This window comes from Sinocyclocheilus rhinocerous, unplaced genomic scaffold (assembly GCF_001515625.1).
Source record: "Sinocyclocheilus rhinocerous isolate Xijiao unplaced genomic scaffold, SAMN03320098_v1.1 scaffold362, whole genome shotgun sequence".
In the NCBI taxonomy this organism is placed as follows: domain Eukaryota; kingdom Metazoa; phylum Chordata; class Actinopteri; order Cypriniformes; family Cyprinidae; genus Sinocyclocheilus; species Sinocyclocheilus rhinocerous.
In genome coordinates this window covers 1,462,997-1,481,894 of record NW_015639507.1, presented here as the reverse complement: position 1 = coordinate 1,481,894, position 18,898 = coordinate 1,462,997, and the positions used below count along the sequence as shown (strand labels likewise).

The 18,898-nt window shown below is 36.8% G+C and overlaps 1 protein-coding gene across 1 annotated transcript in view; it reads right to left on the bottom strand.

Annotated features, from left to right (window-relative positions):
• The window catches only part of LOC107751196 (protein bassoon-like), a 95,225-nt gene that overhangs the window by 57,516 nt on the left and 18,811 nt on the right, over positions 1-18,898 (bottom strand). The window contains exon 4 of the mRNA XM_016566847.1: positions 5,250-6,017. Within this exon, the coding sequence (XP_016422333.1) occupies positions 5,250-6,017 (768 nt within the window). The remainder of the gene's footprint in view (positions 1-5,249; positions 6,018-18,898) is intronic.

Below are 18,898 nucleotides of genomic sequence, written 5' to 3'. Positions count from 1 at the left end.
ATCTAGTGGCTTCAACTGGATAGGCTAACAAAAACATTATAATGCAATGACACCTACATCGTCACCGCATCTCGTGCGCCACTGATAAGGCTGCCTCCTTAACGCACACCTAAAATTCGAATGCAACGTTTTTGCATTCGAATGTGGATTTTTATTTTAAATTCGACGAATATTCGAAATTCGAATATTTTTTTGACAGCCATAATGCCAATTATGGTGTTTTATTTAGGGCATATTTGTTGTGTTGCAGTTGCTGCAAGTGTCTGTCACCCTAACTGTGTTTTTGCCATCTAGGCCACATGCTGTTCCCATATTATTCAGACCTAGTTTTCATTGGGTGATATAAATAAATATGTGGCAAATATGACGAGGGTTTTGCAAGGGGCCTCTAGAGGCTTCATCACGCGTTTGGAGAGAAGTTTCGAGAGTCTGTGTTTGTTCAATATATACACTCAACACAGCCAAAGTTACTGCTATATACAAAAAAAGATCCATAACCAGCAGAAAGAGGCTATATTATAAGCAAATCTAAGAAATTAAGTCTTGATCAGCCAAATTATTAGCTCATAAAAATACATAGAATAAACAAACATTAGGTGAAACAGTCCATTTTAATCTCAACTGAGCTTTTCATCTACAGTCTTTGATGGTTTTTCCTATGGAGTTTGCCGCAATGCATTCTGGATTCATGGATTGTCTTTTACACAAAGGACATATGCAATAATGCCTCAGATTTTGATGAAAATGATAGTATTTCTGTCAGTATTTCTGCCATTTTTCCCTCAGTAAAAAAAGTCCTATCTAATACAATTTTGGGTAACACTTTCTATGAAGCCCATTTTTATAACACATTATATTATAAGGGTATTCTTAAGGCATTATAATGAATGCATAATGCATCATAAAAAAACGTATATGTTTCATCTCATAAATAATCATAACAGTTATCATACATTACAAACTTACTTATTTATGGTTATAACTTTTATGAGTATGATTATTTATAACATGCAATAAAAACCATGTTAAATCCACTTAATTTATAATGGATTATAAGTCTCATATCTTGACATTATTTATTTAAGATCTGTACAGTATCTTACCATCTTACTGATATTACAATAAATATAGCTAAAATCAAATGTGCCATATTACACATTCATCTGATCAGATATCTGATCTTATGGCTGTTTAAGAAAAAAAAAAAATTCATTATTATTATCATTATTGTTGTTGTCATTGTTGTTGTTATTATTTATAAGTCTGTGTCTGCTTTAAGTAAAGTAACAAGTTAACAATGGCAAGATATGAAACTTATAATAGGCTACATTATAACTATGGGAAATATAATCCATAGTAAGTTAAGTGGATGCATTGTGTTCATTATAAATCATCAATCTTAAAAGCTATAACCACAAATAAGTCAATATATTATAATGCATTAAAACTGTTGTTATGATTACTCATGAGATGATACAACATATTATAAGGTTTTTTATAATACATTAATGCATTCATTATAATGCCTTAAGAATACTCTTATAATGTATTATAAATAGGGGCTTCATAGAAAGTGTTACCCAATTTTGCTACTCAAGTCAACTGATCTTGTTTTAAGAATGTTTAGAAGTTTTTACTGAAGAATTAGATGAAAATATTGATTAAGACAATGATTTTTGCAGTGCACCTACTGTTCGGCTCAGCCGAGAATAGGTCTATGCCATGCTGTCTGTGTAGGCAGCTCACTATGTAGGTGTTCACTTTATACAAGTCAGAGCATCAGTCTAGATTCCATGTTGCAAAAACATCTTAAACAAGCCTAAAGTGGTTAGCTGCACTGCAAAGCATTCTGGTCTTGTTTTTCAGTACAAATATCTAAACCTTCCTAAATCAAGATACACTTACTTGAAAAGCAAAATTACTTAGATTAAGTCTTGTGTTCTGAAAAATGTGTCAAAATTGAGTGGGTAAAATTTCTGCTTAAAACAAGAACAAATATCTGGCAGTGGGGTGAGAAAATGAATTGTTGTAACCAACTGAGAGTTTTTTTATTGTTTAAAGCATAAACTCACTTAATTTTGATACATTTAAAAAAAAAACTTAACTTAATCTTGATTTAGGAGTTTTTAGATATTTGTACTTGAAAACAAGAAAAAAATAAGTAAGAAAATTATTTTTTGCAGACCATCCTCGTCTATTTTGATGATTTTTAATGAGTTTAGGACGTTTCACTGGTAAAAAGCTGGCTGATCAACTAGACCACCTAAACACAAGCCTGGCCAGGCTAAAAGACCAACAAACCACCTTAGGGTGGTTTAAAGCAGTAATTTTCAGCATGGCAGCAGCAGGAATCTGCACAAAGATATGGTTAGTGCTAATCAAATTCAAGATTCACAAAGCCAAGAATGCAGAACATACAGGACAGTCTAACATAAGTAAGGCTAGGTAAACCTCTAACATTAGCCTATACAAAAGCATCACATTGGTTCAAACTAGTCAGCAGAAAAGGTCAGATGAGACATACAACATAAGACAAACAAGAAGAAGCTGCTGCCTACATCCTTTAAAGTCAACATTAAATCTAAACTGTAAAGTAAAATAGGTTGCACATGCCCTTTCATGTTAACTTCAACCATTTATATCCTCTTAAAATCATAACATAGACAATGATATTCGCTTAAGATTTTCCAGTAGCGATGACTTCACACTTTCAACGTGACAGCTGTGTCTATGTAAAGACTGAGTGAGTTCATAAAACAATGCAACACTTCCCTGAAAACTTGTTATTACTGCCATCATTCAATCAGGCTTGATTTGCATATTTATCCTTATGCTGTCTTGGTGAAAAACTCTCCCAGCTTTTCTTTCTGTCACGACAGAACTTTCCAGCACAGCTAACAGAGCAGGGTCAACTTAGATGGCCTCTGAATTAAGTAGCCCAAAAGCGATTAATGAGAATAATTTGCATGAGGATCGTTACTTTATTAGAAGGAAATGAAACCGTCTGTCCGCTCACGGTCTGCTGACCTGAGGGGCACCGACCCATTTGATGGCTTTTAGCTCAACAGCAGTGAATGACTTCAAAGATATCAAGACAGGTGATAAAAATGTGAAAGAGTTTTCAGAAATACTTATAGACTAAGGTCACTCTTCACAGACTGAAAGCTTATAAAACAGATGAATGTCTGGAAAGATTCACTCAATATGATGTATATCCACATAAAGATATCAATAAAGCTATTGGAAAATACACCCAAATATCTGCTTTCATTTTTCAGAGCTCCATCATTGCAAACAACTTTTGCAACAATCAGCATTTGACAAAATAAACCTCAGTGGAGTATACAGCTCAAAAATATAAACTTATAAACTATTTATTTCATATAAAAAAAATACTTTACATATATTACAATCTGAAATCCTTGAAATTTGAATAATTGCATACTGTGATCAGAATTTCCCCTTTTCAGAATTTTGACTCACTTCATCAATTCTTTGGAAGCTTAAAGGTAAGGAAATGTTTCTAAATCTGACTGCTTCTCAAATATATTTTGAAAGTGGCACAAAAGCTCACTTTTCCCAAGAATACATTAATATGAAGAGACTGTTCTAAACTGACCTATCTGAGTATCTGAGATGTTCTCATTAACAAAAATTAACATAAGCAGTGCCATAATACATTATTTATAATACAATCACTATACAATGTTACAGATAATCTACCCCCTTCAAGTAACATTTCACCATCTTAATATGATATTATGTACAACATCATATTATGTAATCAATGAACTGTATCATGATATGCCTCCATATCAAATCCTAAACAAACCCTTGGCAACGCAATATCTGTGTTCGTACAAGAAAAACCTAGTAGAGCAGCAGGAACTAAAAACTAGTCTGACATAAATTACACCACCACAATGCTGACATACACACTTTTCCAGAATCATTCAACATAACACAAAATGTTTGCTACTTGATGAAATTTAACCTAAGGTGAAGAGTTAGCTTGGTTGGTCATACTAAGAGTGCATTGTTGTGGACTTAATTAATACTGAAAGGCAACTGGTCTCAGACGAAAACCTGCCAAAACACAATTCTGAAAAACCTGTCAAAGAACCATTCTGGAGAAAAAAATTAGACTTTGAGCTGCATGTAACAATGACATCAGAGCCACAGGTCGATACCAAGGACCTAAAAAGTTTAGACTTTCCAAAAATGCACAATCATCCAGATTTAAAAAAGTCTTATCTTACCTCGGTCAGGTGAGGTGTGGGGTTGAAGCCGCACATGTTGCAGACTTGGGTGTGGCACTCGGTGCAGAGGTTGTAGTTCGGGGTCTTGGCTGGGTCTCCAATGTATAGCTCAGTCTTACACAGTGGACAGAAAACTTTGGGCTTTGAAGGAACTTCTTGCCGTTGTGGACCTGGCTGGGCTGCGGGTTTAGCACCCACTGCAGGACCTGGACCAGGCCCAGGGGGTCCTGGCTGCTTCTGCGGGGGTTTGGGGGAGGAAGGTTGTTGGGCCGGCGGTGCAGTTTGCACCGGATCCACAGACATCAAACTGCTGGCCTGGTTCAAGAGTGAAGCACCGAAACCAAAGAGTTTTCCAAAGGGCTGTTCTGGTGGAGGAGGTTGACGGGATGGGGAACTTCCGGCGCTGCGGGTCTGGTCTTGTCGCTGGGCCTGAGACTGGAATCCGGGGCCCGAGCGGGACAGGTCAGGCTGGGATGGGGCTTTGGCCATGCCTGGAAGAGGAATGGCACCTGGAGCAGGGGGTTTGCTTTGAGGGGTAGCTTGAGGAACAGTCTGCTTCTTAGCTTCTGGAGGAGGCTGGGACTGAGGTTGAGGTTGGGGATGGGTTTGAGGTTGGGGTTGGGTTTGGGGCTGGGTCTGTGGGGGCTGCGTGGGTTGGGATACTGTCATGTTTTCCTAAAAACCTCCAAAAATTACTTGATGACTGAAGACAAAAGACATGAACATCTTGGATGACATGGGGGTGAGTAAATTATCAAGATTTTTTTTTTCTGGAAGTGAACTAATCCTTTAATGACACTGAAAGGCAACTAGTCTCAGATGAAAACCTGCCAAAGAACAATTCTGGAAAACCTGTCAAAGAATAATTCTAGAGAAAACAATGAGACTTTGAGCTGCTGCAACAATGCCATCAAAGATTCGATACTAAGGACCTAAAAAGTTCAGACTTTCCAAAAATGCACAATCATCCAGATAAAAGTCTTATCTTACCACGGTCAGGTGAGGTGTGGGGTTGAATCCGCACATGTTGCAGACTTTGTTGTGGCACTCGGTGCAGAGGTTGTAGTTCGGGCTCTTGGCTGGATCTCCAATGTTTAGCTCAGTCTTACACAGTGGACAGAACACTTTGGGCTTTGAAGAAACTTCCTGCTGTGGTGGACCTGGCTGGGCTGCGGGTTTAGCACCCGCTGCAGGACCCGGACCAGGTCCAGGGAGTCCCGGCTGTTTCTGCGGGGGCTTGGGGGAGGAAGGTGGTTGGGCCGGTGGTGCAGTTTGCACCGGATCCACAGACATCAAACTGCTGGCCTGGTTCAAGAGAGAAGCGCCGAAACCGAAGAGTTTTCCGAAGGGCTGTTCTGGCGGAGGAGGTTGACGGGATGGGGAACTTCCGGCGCTGCGAGTCTGGTCTTGTCGCGGTGCTTGAGACTGGAATCCAGGGCCCGAGCGGGATAGGTCAGGCTGGGATGGGGCTTTGACCATGCCTGGAAGTGGAACAGCACCTGGAGCTGGGGGTTTGCTTTGAGGGGCAGCTTGCGGGACAGTCTGCTTCTTAGCTTCTGGGGGAGGCTGGGACTGAGGTTGGGGTTGAGGTTTGGGCTGGGTCTGTGGGGGCGGTGTGGGTTGGGATACAGTCTGGGGAGGAGGTTTGCTGGGCTGGGACGGTGAGTGGATCTGCTGTTGGCTTTTCGACCGTGGTGTCTCCATATCCATCCCCAATGCCCTCTGCATTTGACAGTTCAGACACAACCACTCCTGCACCTGGGAAAGACAATGAACCAATTACTGACTATGTAATTAGATCAAAAGATTGCTCATTCGTTTCACACAATGAAGAATGTCAATACGAAAAATATGAAGAGGATGGAGAGAGAAAGTGGACTAGAAGACATACCATCCAGTTGCTTGCAAAAGTAGTAGTTTCTGACAAGGATGTGAATAAACCCTAACCCCAAGTCTCTGACTTTCATGCATGGCTTGTGTTACTGCTTATAGTTGTCTTACAATCTCACCAGGTGTCCACTAAAACAGAGTGGGAAATATCACATAGACTCACTTTGAAGGAGTAAGATCAGGTTGCCCAATCTTGCCCCTTGAGGGCCACCTTTCAGAGTTTAGCTACAATCTTCTCCAAAAAAACCTGCCTGGAAGTTTCGGGTAACCCTGGGGACCTTGATTAGCTGGTTAAGCTTCCTGGAGGTCCACCTTACAGAGTCTACATCTAAGCTCCTCCGATAAACCTGCCTGGAATTTCTGAATAACCCTGAAGACCTTGAATAGCTGGTTCAGGCATATTTATTTAGAGTTGGAGTTAAACTCTCCAGGAAGGTGGACCTTCAGGGGCAGGATTGGACACTCCTGGACCTACATTTAAACATTCTAGAGACCAGAACATCACAGATACTGTGTTCCAAACAGTACAAGAGATATCTTTGCAGGGCACCAGGGAGTGAAAATAATAATGATAGACATGCCTACCGAAACTCTTACATTAATAAGTAAAGTCTTTGAAGGGCATGGGTATAGGAATGACATTAGAGAATGGAACACGCCCAGGCCACAGGGATGTGCCCTTTTTAGTTAGCAACCACCTAACACCATAGCATCCACCAACAAATGCACTACAAACCACTCTGAACAAATCAGCTGTGGCAAGTTTTACAAAAAACACTTGCAAAAATCAACTTGTAATACTTAATATATATAAAACTAATACTTCAGTTAGAAATAGTAGCAGAAGTAGTAACTCATTTGACCACTGGAGCAGGAAATGAGGCCGCATCAGCAGCACTAACTACCTAACTGACAGAGCAAACACAATTACTTCATAATCTATGACAGAGATGTGACATGCGGCTGCAGATAAATAGGATTCACTAATAGGATCAAAAGGCACAACTGACGTCCGGTCAGGACATTTGACTTCATGAATAGATTATAACCATACGAGGGGTTTGATGTTGAGTATATTAGCCTATCTAGTGTCTATCTGCTCATGCGATATTTGGGACTGACATGTTGAGACGTGAAAGCTGACATACCGGATTTAATATAACTGACCGACAAAACATATCATACAAAACTGTAGCATCTGACAGCTCGACTGACACGATATGACACCGGTTACACTGGGAGGGTTTCCATTTACAGATAAGAGAGGAGACAGACAAATGTGTGCTAAACAGCCTTCTACCAAAGCTTAGAGGCCCATGACTGTGATCGCTGCTGATAAAACAGTATTATATTTATGCAAAATTGTGCCAGAGGCGAAGTAATAAACAAAAGAGCAATAAAGTAAATACTTAACACTGAAGGATGTTGATGCCTCAAGCTGAAAGAAAGAAAAAGTAAGCTTTATTTAAGAATAAATTTATCATGATTTGTTTGAAGATGCCACCTGGCATCTAAAGCAATGGCATTCAGACTTTGATCTGTGTGACGTAATGATACAAAAGTATCCCATTCTGTATTTTATGTTTAGTAAAAGTTATGCTGAACATGACTTTGGATAATTGAGGCTGGTGCTAACCAGCATTATGCCACAAAACCTAACAGCTAGTCAGGACAAAAATTTTTTTTACTAGATTTATGTACATAGATTTTCTAACGCTTGTTACTGAATTATGTACCCACATAGTTAAGACTAAGAGTAAAATAAAATCTTATGAAATTCTAAAATGTCTTTTCTCTATTTCTTATTGACAGACAGACAAACATCTCTCTCTGGTCAAGATGAATGTGTGTATGAGAGTGACAGACACAAACACACCTCTCTAAGGGTAAGATAAAATGGCTGTCACACTGGGTCAGGTGTGATAACTGACGCCTATCAATACCACATCAGTGCTCATGTAACATCCACTGACATCATGATATGTGTCTCATTATTGACCATACTCACACCAGAAAAACACGCTTCACCAACAGTTAAATGCTCTGCTTTTAACCCATCCAAGTGCACACACACACAACGTGAACACACACCCGGAGCAGTGGGCAGCCATGTGCTGCGGCGCCCGGGGAGCAGTTGGGGGTTCGGTGCCTTGCTCTAGGGTCTCACCTCAGTCGTGGTATTGAGGGTGGAAGAGAGCACTGGTTATTCACTCCCCCCATTGACGATTCCTGCCGGACCTGAGACTCGAACCCGCAACCTTCGGGTTACAAGTCCGACTCTCTAACCATTAGGCCACGACTGCCCCCTAACGGTACCGTAAATACAGTAAATACTAATGCTAAACCAATATACACTACAGTTCAAATCAAGTATGTGGTTTTCAAGTATGTGGTTATAATAAAATATTAAGAATCACAACTGTTCTCAACATTGTTAATAATAAGAAACGTTTCTTGAGCAGCAAATCAGCATTTTAGAATGATTTCTGAAGGATTATGTGACACTGAAGACTGGAGTAATGATGCTGAAAATTCAGCTTTGCATCACAGGAATAAAACATATTTTATATACATTAAAATACAAAAACATTTTAAATAGTAATAATATTTTGCAGTATTACTGTATTTTTGATCAGATAAATGCTGCCTTGGTAAGCATAAGAGGAAAAAATATCTTTCTGAGCCTGAACATTAAAATATTAGTATATATCAATCAGTTTATATCTTATATCTAAATAGTTTTAAGTGCATTTAACTTAAGTAATTTTATGTACGCCTCATTTGCCATCAATAAATAATTACCTATAATACATTTACTCTAAGAAAAGTCTGTAAAAATATGGTGCAATGTGTTATGTGTTAATATTAAGGGATTTTCTGAATTGATTTTTCACAGTTGTTTTAACTGTATTTTGAAATATGCATTGTATAGCAAACAACATTTCAGCATTGATCCGTCCATACACTTCACAGAAATTGTACTGGTAATTTTCTGCCAGGACATTAACCATTTTTCTGCAGATTTTTTTTCTTACATTGTTGGTATTGTATCAATATAATGCCAATATTACGCTCTGAATATTGGCATCGGCATATCTAGATCTGAGAATAAATAAATAATAAATAATACATTTTAAAAATGAACCGCAGCATTACCATCTGATATGTCATTGTACTGTGGTACTGACACAGTACTATTTTGTAAGATAATTTATCTTCTCTATAGCATTTGCACACATACAAGAACACATATGCACAAATGGTTTTCAATTACCCATTATCTGCATCGCAGTACTTTTCATTTTTTCAACATAAATCCATTTAACAAAACTAATAACAACTACTGAAATATAATGACTTAATGGCTGTTCCAGAAATTACGTTTGTGAGTAAATGATCTCGCTTGCATGAGCTTCTGGGTTATGAAGAAAGATAATGAGCAGATTTCTCATAGCCAGACATGTCACAGGCGATCATTATTCTTACGATTAACTCCAAACAATCTTGAAGGATTCAACTCGAACACAGTAATTTGTAACCTTTCGTTTAGGCATGGTAAATATTTGAAAAGACCTGAAAAATAATCGGTGCCCTTTTGATGCCTACAGTTCATCAGTTTGAGAATTCAACCAGCTGTTTGGACATTGAGTGATTCTTTGCTGAGATTTTGCAGTGTACTTTATCTTGTCAACAAGGGTTTGTGTGATGGTCATCAGGTCAATCTTTGAGCCTGTGTGTGTTTGTGTGCGCTAGTTGGTGATGATGTCTCTAGAAATGTTTGTCAATCATATTGAAGGACAGGGCAGTAGTCAGAGTCCAATTTCAGCAGCAGAGACACAGCAGACTGTGTGTGTGTGTGTGTGTGTGTGTGAGAGAGAGAGAGAGAGAGAGAGACACATGTCTGCACTTGTCATTCAAACACAGCAGATAAACACACTCAATACCCATTAGACAATGGGTAATTACAGAACGACACACACAGACAACAGGTTTGGGTCACCTGTGCCAATCTGCTCTGGTATTTTCTCTTCATTTTTACTCTACCTTTCATTTTCACCTCTTGCTGTTATTTTTTTCTGCAGAGCCCTTTTCCGTACACATCTCTCAAGCTCCAAAAAGGTAAAAAAAAAAAAAAAAAACACCACAAAAACACCATTAAAGTGATTCATATGACCACGTATGTACAATAGCTTTGTCTTGGGAGAAGACCAATAGAGAACTAATGGCCAGAACCAATGACCAGTAACCAATTCTGATGTTAAATCTGTCAAATCTGATGTTAATTCTAAATCTCTACATGATTGTGAATGGGATTTTAGCGCTTCTGCAGGTAAGATTATCAATATACGGCTTGAAAAACAGTTGTATGTAGGGTTGTGCCGATAGACGATAGTATTGTGTATCGACGATAGACAAAGATATCGCATGTGGCTGATGCCTTTGACGACAGCAAGACGATTATTATTATTATTATTATTATCAGGCTAGTAATACAATCTAATTCATATTAGGGGTTATTTGTTGCATTATATTTCTTTTTCCGCTTTTTAACAGTATTGCACGTTCTAACCAATCACACACACTTATGCTGAGCTTATGAATGCAATGGCCAATCAGATGCGTTCAGATGAGTCATCACTGAAACAGCGGAGTTCTATTGTTCAGCACGCGCTGACTGAATTCTGACTCGAGAATTCTCTCCTCATAAACAAAAAAGTGCAGATGTACGTGCGATGTAAGTATAAGAGATTTATTCATCATAGTGTATATTCACTGATTTTAACGGGAGTTTTAAAGTGCATAAACTCGCGCTAGACTAAGCTTGTGATGATGTTCTTTGGTAATGTAATGTTCTTTGCTCGTTTTCTGTAGCTGCTTTTTGAATAACTGAGGAAATGTAAGCATTATAATTAGTAACTTACGATGTTTCTATTAATTTGTTATCATGTTAAATACAAATTCAGTCATATTAAAAACATTAGGCTGCTTTTAGCCTTACGCTGGAGTTGGTTCACTTTCTCGCAATGAAACTAAGTAAATAATTACATAAATTAGCACGATAATATCGTGTATCGGCGATCTCACAGGCTGACGATAGGACGATATGAAAATTGAGCATATCGCCCAACACTAGTTGTATGCCATACTTTATGGTGTCTTTAAATTTTACAATTTCCTATTAATTCAATAGAATGTATGGGAATACTAGGGAATAGCAATATGACCTCATTAGCAAGCTGCATAAAAATTGAAGATTTAAACGGTCTCTTTCCACAGAAATAAATAACACACAGTTTTAAGAACAACATGAGAGTGACAAAAGCCGCCGATCGGTTTGCGTGGCGCCACATGAAGTCGAATGCACCTAATGACTGCACCCATAATCTCTCTATAGGTCTCCGCCCATCCCAAGTCCCGCCCTTTCTCCATATATAGAGTTGTGTTCCAATTGTTGAAGGCCTATTCATTCAAACTACATGTTCTCCTGTCCTGCATTAATTCTAACTAGTGGACTAACTGACTAACTGAATTAGCTAACCAGAATCAACATAATCAAAACATTGGCTGTCTTTCAAAACCTAATGAGCAACCTACCTCAATATGGGGTGCTGTGTGTACATTAATGAGGAAAAAAAATTAACTTAAATGATTTTAGCAAATGGCTGCAATATAACAAAGAGTGAAAAATTTAAGGGGGTCTGAATACTTTCCGTACCCACTGTATATACAGTGCTAAATCAAATCAAAATTATTTTTGCATTTTTAACAACGTTTCAGCATAGTACAATCACTAGTGTGGTGGTAATAATAATAATAATAATATAAATATTTTTGCTAAATAATGATTGAATCAAAATGCATTTTACACTTCTTCAGGATAATACAATCAGTAGTTTCGTAATAATAATAATAATACTTATTATTATTATTACTACTACTACTACTACATCAAATAATAAAATTATTTTGTTTATAACAAACTATAATAAATAGTTTGTTAATAATAACATGTATGATGATAATAATAATAATAATAATAATAATAAATCATTAAATCAAAATAATTTAAGCAATGTAAACATTTTCAGTATAAAACATTCAATAATAATTTATTTTTATTTTTATTAACAATAAAAATAATAATAAGAATTATTATTATTATTACTATTAATATTATTATAAATACTTATTGTTAAATTATGATTGAATCAAAACTATTTATGCATTTTTACACTGCTTCAGTATAATACAATCAGTAGCTTGGTAATAATAATAATAATAATAATAATTATTATTATTATTATTATTATTATTGCATCAAATAATTAAATTTGTAATTTGTTGATAATAACATTTATGGTGGTAATAATAATACTAATAATACATATTTTAAAGTAAAGAGTTTTTCTACTTGTTTTTCAACATTGGTCATCAAATCCTCTGGTGCAAAATACAAGTCTACTGATGGTGGCAGGTGCAACGTTAATTTATTCACTAAAAGCTGGCTCACTCACAGAATTTAAGTAATTTCAAGTTCATTTAGATTCAGATGTAACTAAAGTGATAATGTCTGAGTGAATGATATGCTTACTTTATAAATGTGCCTGTCCATTGCTTGTCCATTCTCACCAGTTTGATTAGCTGCAGTATGAAAAGTTACAGATGGTTTGGTAGCCAACACATATTTCTGTTTTGAAATTTCCAGTCACTTTACAATATTATAGTAAAACAAACTATGCTTAACCGTTAGCAAAACTAGCACAAAACAGTTGGCTAGCCACCCACATAATGATCTCTTATTCAGTGTTACGATCATCGCCATAGAAACAAATCAATTCAGAATCCAAGGACCTAAACAGCTCTGAGTTGTCAACTCGTAATTATGGTAATTTCTGAAATGTTGTGAATGCAGCTTAGACGGCAAAGGCTACAATATTCCACATGGTCTAGATGTGACCTTCAGGTAATCGAAAAGTTAGCAAAGACATTTGTGCAATGTGAAACATTCAAAGGGTGTTTTCCTATTATCAAACTCAGAAACCTTTAGTGTGGAAAAAAGACTATTTCTCATAAACTATTTTCATTACTACACAGTTTGCACATGAATGCATATTTTGTGCATTAGCGGCAAAAGTGGGGCGTCCGTCTCTTTAATACATGACAGATTCTATTGTCTTGGAGAGGCAGCGAGACACTGTGCCATTCAGAAGAAAAGCACAGTACTCTATTGTTTGATTAATCATGTTTGCGTGGTGAGCGATGCATTCTTACTCAGCCCTCAGAGACCGGCAAGCCATTTCACACATCAGTTCAATATCAACTCAAGCACTTCTGATCCAATTTTACTATGTGCTGTTTGATATGACTGTGCTAAAAGGGGAAAGTAAGGCGATAGCCACAGGCAATTAAAGTATTTGACTGAGATTAATCCCATAATTTGTCTGTAGACAAACGTACATTAACACATTCAGCTCTTTTTCAGGAAAAATACTAAACAGTAGGGCTTTTAAGTTCAAATGTCCCATTTAAAGCAAAAAATAAAAAAATGTAACTATGAAAATTAAATAAAACAAAACAATAAAATAAAACTATTAAAAATAAATAAAACAAAACAATAAATTAAAATAAAATAAAATAAAATAAAATAACAAATATGTAAAACTTAAATTAAATTAAATGCTACCTTGGCAAATAACTGAAGTAAAATAAGTTACTAAAATAAATGAAAGCTAAATAGAAACATAAAAAATTTAATAAAATTTACAAAAGCACAAAACAAAATTACTAAAATTTGAAATTAAAATGAAATCTAAAAGCTAATTCAAAATACTAATAAACACTACAATAATACTATATAATAGTATATAAATAATACTAAAATAAATGGAAATGCCCCTGGCCAGCTATTTCCAGTCATGCACGTACAGCTCTATTTAAATAACATATTTCAAATCCAAAATAATATTTGACAGCAGCAGCATCATCTTAAATGGTGTTACCTCACCTCAAATCACAAACTACATTTTCCTTAAGCAAGTACTACTAAATATCCATGATATCTTTTTAGATATCTAAATGTCTAATATAATATATAGTGTCAGAAAATTATAAAATACATCATCCATGCACTTAAAAAATGCATATGTGTATATATTCAGTATTGAATGTGGTAACCAAATGCTGCCTAGGCACATTTATGTAATGGTAGGAAATAAAATGAAAATTATAAAAGCCATCATCCATGCACTTAAAAAATAAATATGGTGTATATTTAGGATTGCATATGGTACCCAAATAACGTGCAAATGCTGCTTGGGCATATTTGTGTAATGGTGGAAGAATAGCATGAAATCTCTAGGGCCGTGGCGGTGTGTGTGTGTATGTGTGTTCTTTGTGTTTGTGCTGTGATGTGTGTATTGTAGCCCAGATGGCCCAACACTCAGTTTCCGCTGTCAGTCTCATGATGAATCCACTAGATAGCGTGAAAACAGAAAACGTGAGACATTCGGAGCCAGGATGCAGGACCGATCTATTAGGTTTCACGTTCCTGTCAAGACACAGATTTGCGAAGAACTCGTGGAGCGAGAAGAATTCATGATGTTCACATTCTACCGTCATTACCCCAGGGTTTTCAGAGGGAACGGTGCTTATGTGCCAAACAAGCACAATTATTTTTAGCTTCCTTAACTACCTAATAAATTCCGACTCTCTTCTTTCCACACATCATCCATCTGTCCGTCCAGTTCTCCCCTTTGATCCTCCACTGGTTTTCTCTGGCAGTAGGAATGGGAGATCATTGCCGAGACAGAGCAGGATCTATAAATAGAGGATCAGCCAATAGCAGAGTGGAACCGCATCTTGTATGCTGGTGGGTGACTACTGGAGTGTGTCAGCGCCACTTTCTCTTTCCTTCTATCATTCCATCCCCCTTCCCCACCCTGCTATTTCTCTGTCCGTATATCCCTGGTTCCCACATCCCACTCAGCGTTGTCGCCATCATGTCAAGCCTCTCTCTCTCTCTCTCTTTCTCCAGGTGTCTGTAGCATAGTGATCAGATGGCCGCTCTTTTTCCTCTTCACCAGCTGTTCTTGCTTCTCATGTTCTCTCCGCTTTGTTCTCCAAGAGACATTTAGAGTTCAACTTTAACATGATATCTTTACACTACACTAAACACCTGGAACAAAACACCACTACTGGAATAGTCCAACAAACACAAACATCACCTACATAGGCAGCTTCCTACGAAGCAGCATCCTAACTGAAATGACACCTCATAAGTCATCAATTTGTAACGCTCTATATACAGGCAGTAACTCACTGCATCATACAAACGGCATGTGAAGGGCAGAGGAACCCAAACTCACAATTGATTTCAGTAGAGTTGATGTTAGCATGTTGCTCATCTAACAAAAAGCATTTCAGATTGGGTTAATAGCCTGTCATATCACAATGTCTGCTGTTTCACTAATAAATTTATGCTTGGCTCATGCTTGATGCATAAAAACTATCATTTAAACAAATTTGTTCGATATAAAAATCTGGGCTCAACCATTATTTCTGTATTTCTATTTTGCAGAGATCTCTAGTAATTTAAACCATATGCTCATAAAGCATCTGCTCTTACAGCACTTGAACCCTGAAATTACACACCAGATGACATATGTCCCATCATTTTGTCACATGTAGCTGGAACTGACAGCAGAGCTGTTAAAAACGCTGAGTTAGTGCTGTTTGCTATGTGCTACAACATCAGTATAAATCAAGACAGTCTCAGAGCCGCTTTGTAGTGTCCACCGTTCTACAGGGGCACAATTAATTCAATCCTGTCTTTATAAAGCACAGCAGGGCTCTATAACTCCCCCAATCGAATTTCTAAAGATGAACTCTTTTGTGAAAAATGTGGAGATATGATAGACCATTGATATATCCGTATATCCAAGATCATCACTTTCAGCTGTTGACTGACTATACTATATACTTAGTTCACTGGCCTTTTCGATATATATATATATATATATATATATATAAGAATTTTGTATATATTATATATTGCATGTATGTTATGTGAGCAATATCACACTCGTAGATGTGATATGGCTGTATATCGGCACAGCTGTGATTCGGCCGTAGGTAATCACAGCATGCCGATACAGCCATATCTCATACGAGTGTGATATTGCGTTTATACAACAGTTCGACGGCACGAGTGTGTAAATACAAAAAGAGACAACAATGGAGTGTCCTTAAAAACCCTCTTTTGTGAAAAACTACTTCCTTCCGCCACGGACTCAAGTCTCAGTTTGACAATTTAACAGCTGAGCTCATGCCTCCGTCACTAATTCGAAAGCGTCACTTTAGAACTAGTAACGTTGAGGAACGTTGAGTTGCTTCATTGAAAGCTTATTGTATTACTGTATTAAAAGCTCACTGTATTATGTAGAGTATTATGCGAGAGAGATTATCTGAGCGAGTTCACTCACAATAAAACATTAGTTTGAATGTTCGCTGAGGAAAGCGATATCTTTCTCGTACTATCCTTTCATGTGTTGAGGACAGCACTGCTCACTGCATTTGTTAACAGCGTCTTACAAGCTGTTATTAAAGGTAAGAATAACTTCCGTTTCAGTCTCTTTCAGTATAAAAGTCTTTACCGCTGACTCGTAAAACAGTCTCTTGTCGCCATCTAAGGACGGAATAATGTAAGTTAACTACACTGTTACCCAATACTACTATTATGTATATAAAATATTATTTATTGAATAATAAACAACAAAAACAGCCATCATAAAAGTTGCTAGACAATTCAGTCAAAAGTAACTTACAAAAGCAACGCTCTGATATACAGCATTACAGTTACACAAAATATAACGTGATGAGATTTTGCCATCAGCCAAACTATTTGCTCTGGAACAAATAATAGATTAATGAGAGCAAAGACTGCCCGTCAGATTTACCCATAACGAATTATATCTCATGTTTAACCACTATAGAGACATCAGAGCCAGAGGCAAATTCCAGAAGATCTGGTCGAGGTGAGGCTGCTCTCGGCGGGTTAATGAGCGCTGAACGCCCGCTGATGCCCTGGAGATCACATTGTTTTCAACATTGATAATAATCAGAAATGAGCACAAATCAGCATATTAGAATGATTTCTGAAGGATCAAATGACACTGAAGACTGGATTAATAATGCTGGAAATTCAGCTTTGCATCACAGGAATAAATTAGACTTCAAAACATCTTCAAATACAAAAGTAATAATTTCACAATATTACTGTTTTTACTGTATTTTAATATTTGAATGGTAGCCATCTTGCTTTATTCGATGGCCTAAATTAAGACCATCCGTTCAATCACACACTCCCGCCTCCGAAGATATGTCAGCCAACCCTAACAAGCAAAATTACAGACAAAGAGGCATCTTTTTGACTGGCTAATGCTGCACTGCTGTGTAAAGAGCCGAGATCTGTCATTGAAACAAATGTGTAATTTCAGTGAAATCTGCCAGGTAGTCGAGGCATTTTAAAACCCCTTCGGACCCTGCGTCCATTGAAATGGACATCACATGATTTTTTGTTTAAACCAAAAAAAAAATTATGTTTTCATAATTTGAGCAATGCCTGGTCACTGATTGGTCCCTGATCAACCAATCACAATGACGATATGACCAAATTCTAATGTTAATGTTTTATGAACATTGATGGTAATTAATGAAATGAATATTAATATGATTTAATTTGTCATCAAATTGACCATAGCCTGTCAATCAACTTTGTATTGGTTTTAGTGAGAAACAGCCATAGTGGATGTGAGATCAGTGAATACACAGCAACACACACACTCACACCCCCTCCACACACACTGATGCCTTGATGCTATAATGCACACAATCATATATTCATCAAAACAATCAGCAAGTACACATAAACCCATTCACATACACACAAAGACATTTATACATGTACTCAGATTCATCCACTTCAACCAACAAAAAGGATCAAACTGGTTTTTTTGAGACTTCATATGATCTTACCTTTTTTTCCACATTCTTACTGCATTGTTCATTCTTATAGTATGTGTTCTTTTCAAAATCTTAAACACTAGTTCAACTATAGTGCACAAGCTCTACTTATTATGTATGGTTAAAATATGGGGATTTTTATTTTTCTTCAGTCCTGGTGTCCATTATAGTGGACATGAAAAAAATCTAATAAAAAAAATAGTTGGCACAAATCTTGTTTTTTAGACTTATTTCTATATTGGAGAAGAGCAAATATCAAGTGGATAAAAAAAAAATGTGTACAGTGAAAAAAATTCAGGTCTGAAGGGGTTTTTAATGAGTGGTATTCCTAAAATCCATGCTTACAGCTTCTTTCTTCTTTACTTTTAAAGGGATAGTTCACCTAAAAATGAAAAGTCTGTCATTATTTACTCACTCTTTAACTTTATTCCTTCTCATCAAGCTCCAAAATGATAAAAGCACAATAAAAGTATCATAAAAGTGATACTTGCACTATATTTTCCAAGACTTCAAAAACTCCTACAATAGTTTTGTGAGAGGAACAGACCAAAAGTCATTATTGAATAGAATGCTTTCTCTGTGCTGTTGTTCTCGAATCAAATATATGGCACCACTGATGTCAATGACATTTGCTCTCGGGATTCACAAGAAGAACTAAGCAATACTGTTTGATCATTTTGGAGCTTGACGGCTTAATTTTGCTTTCAAGATATTATTTCTTTTTTAGA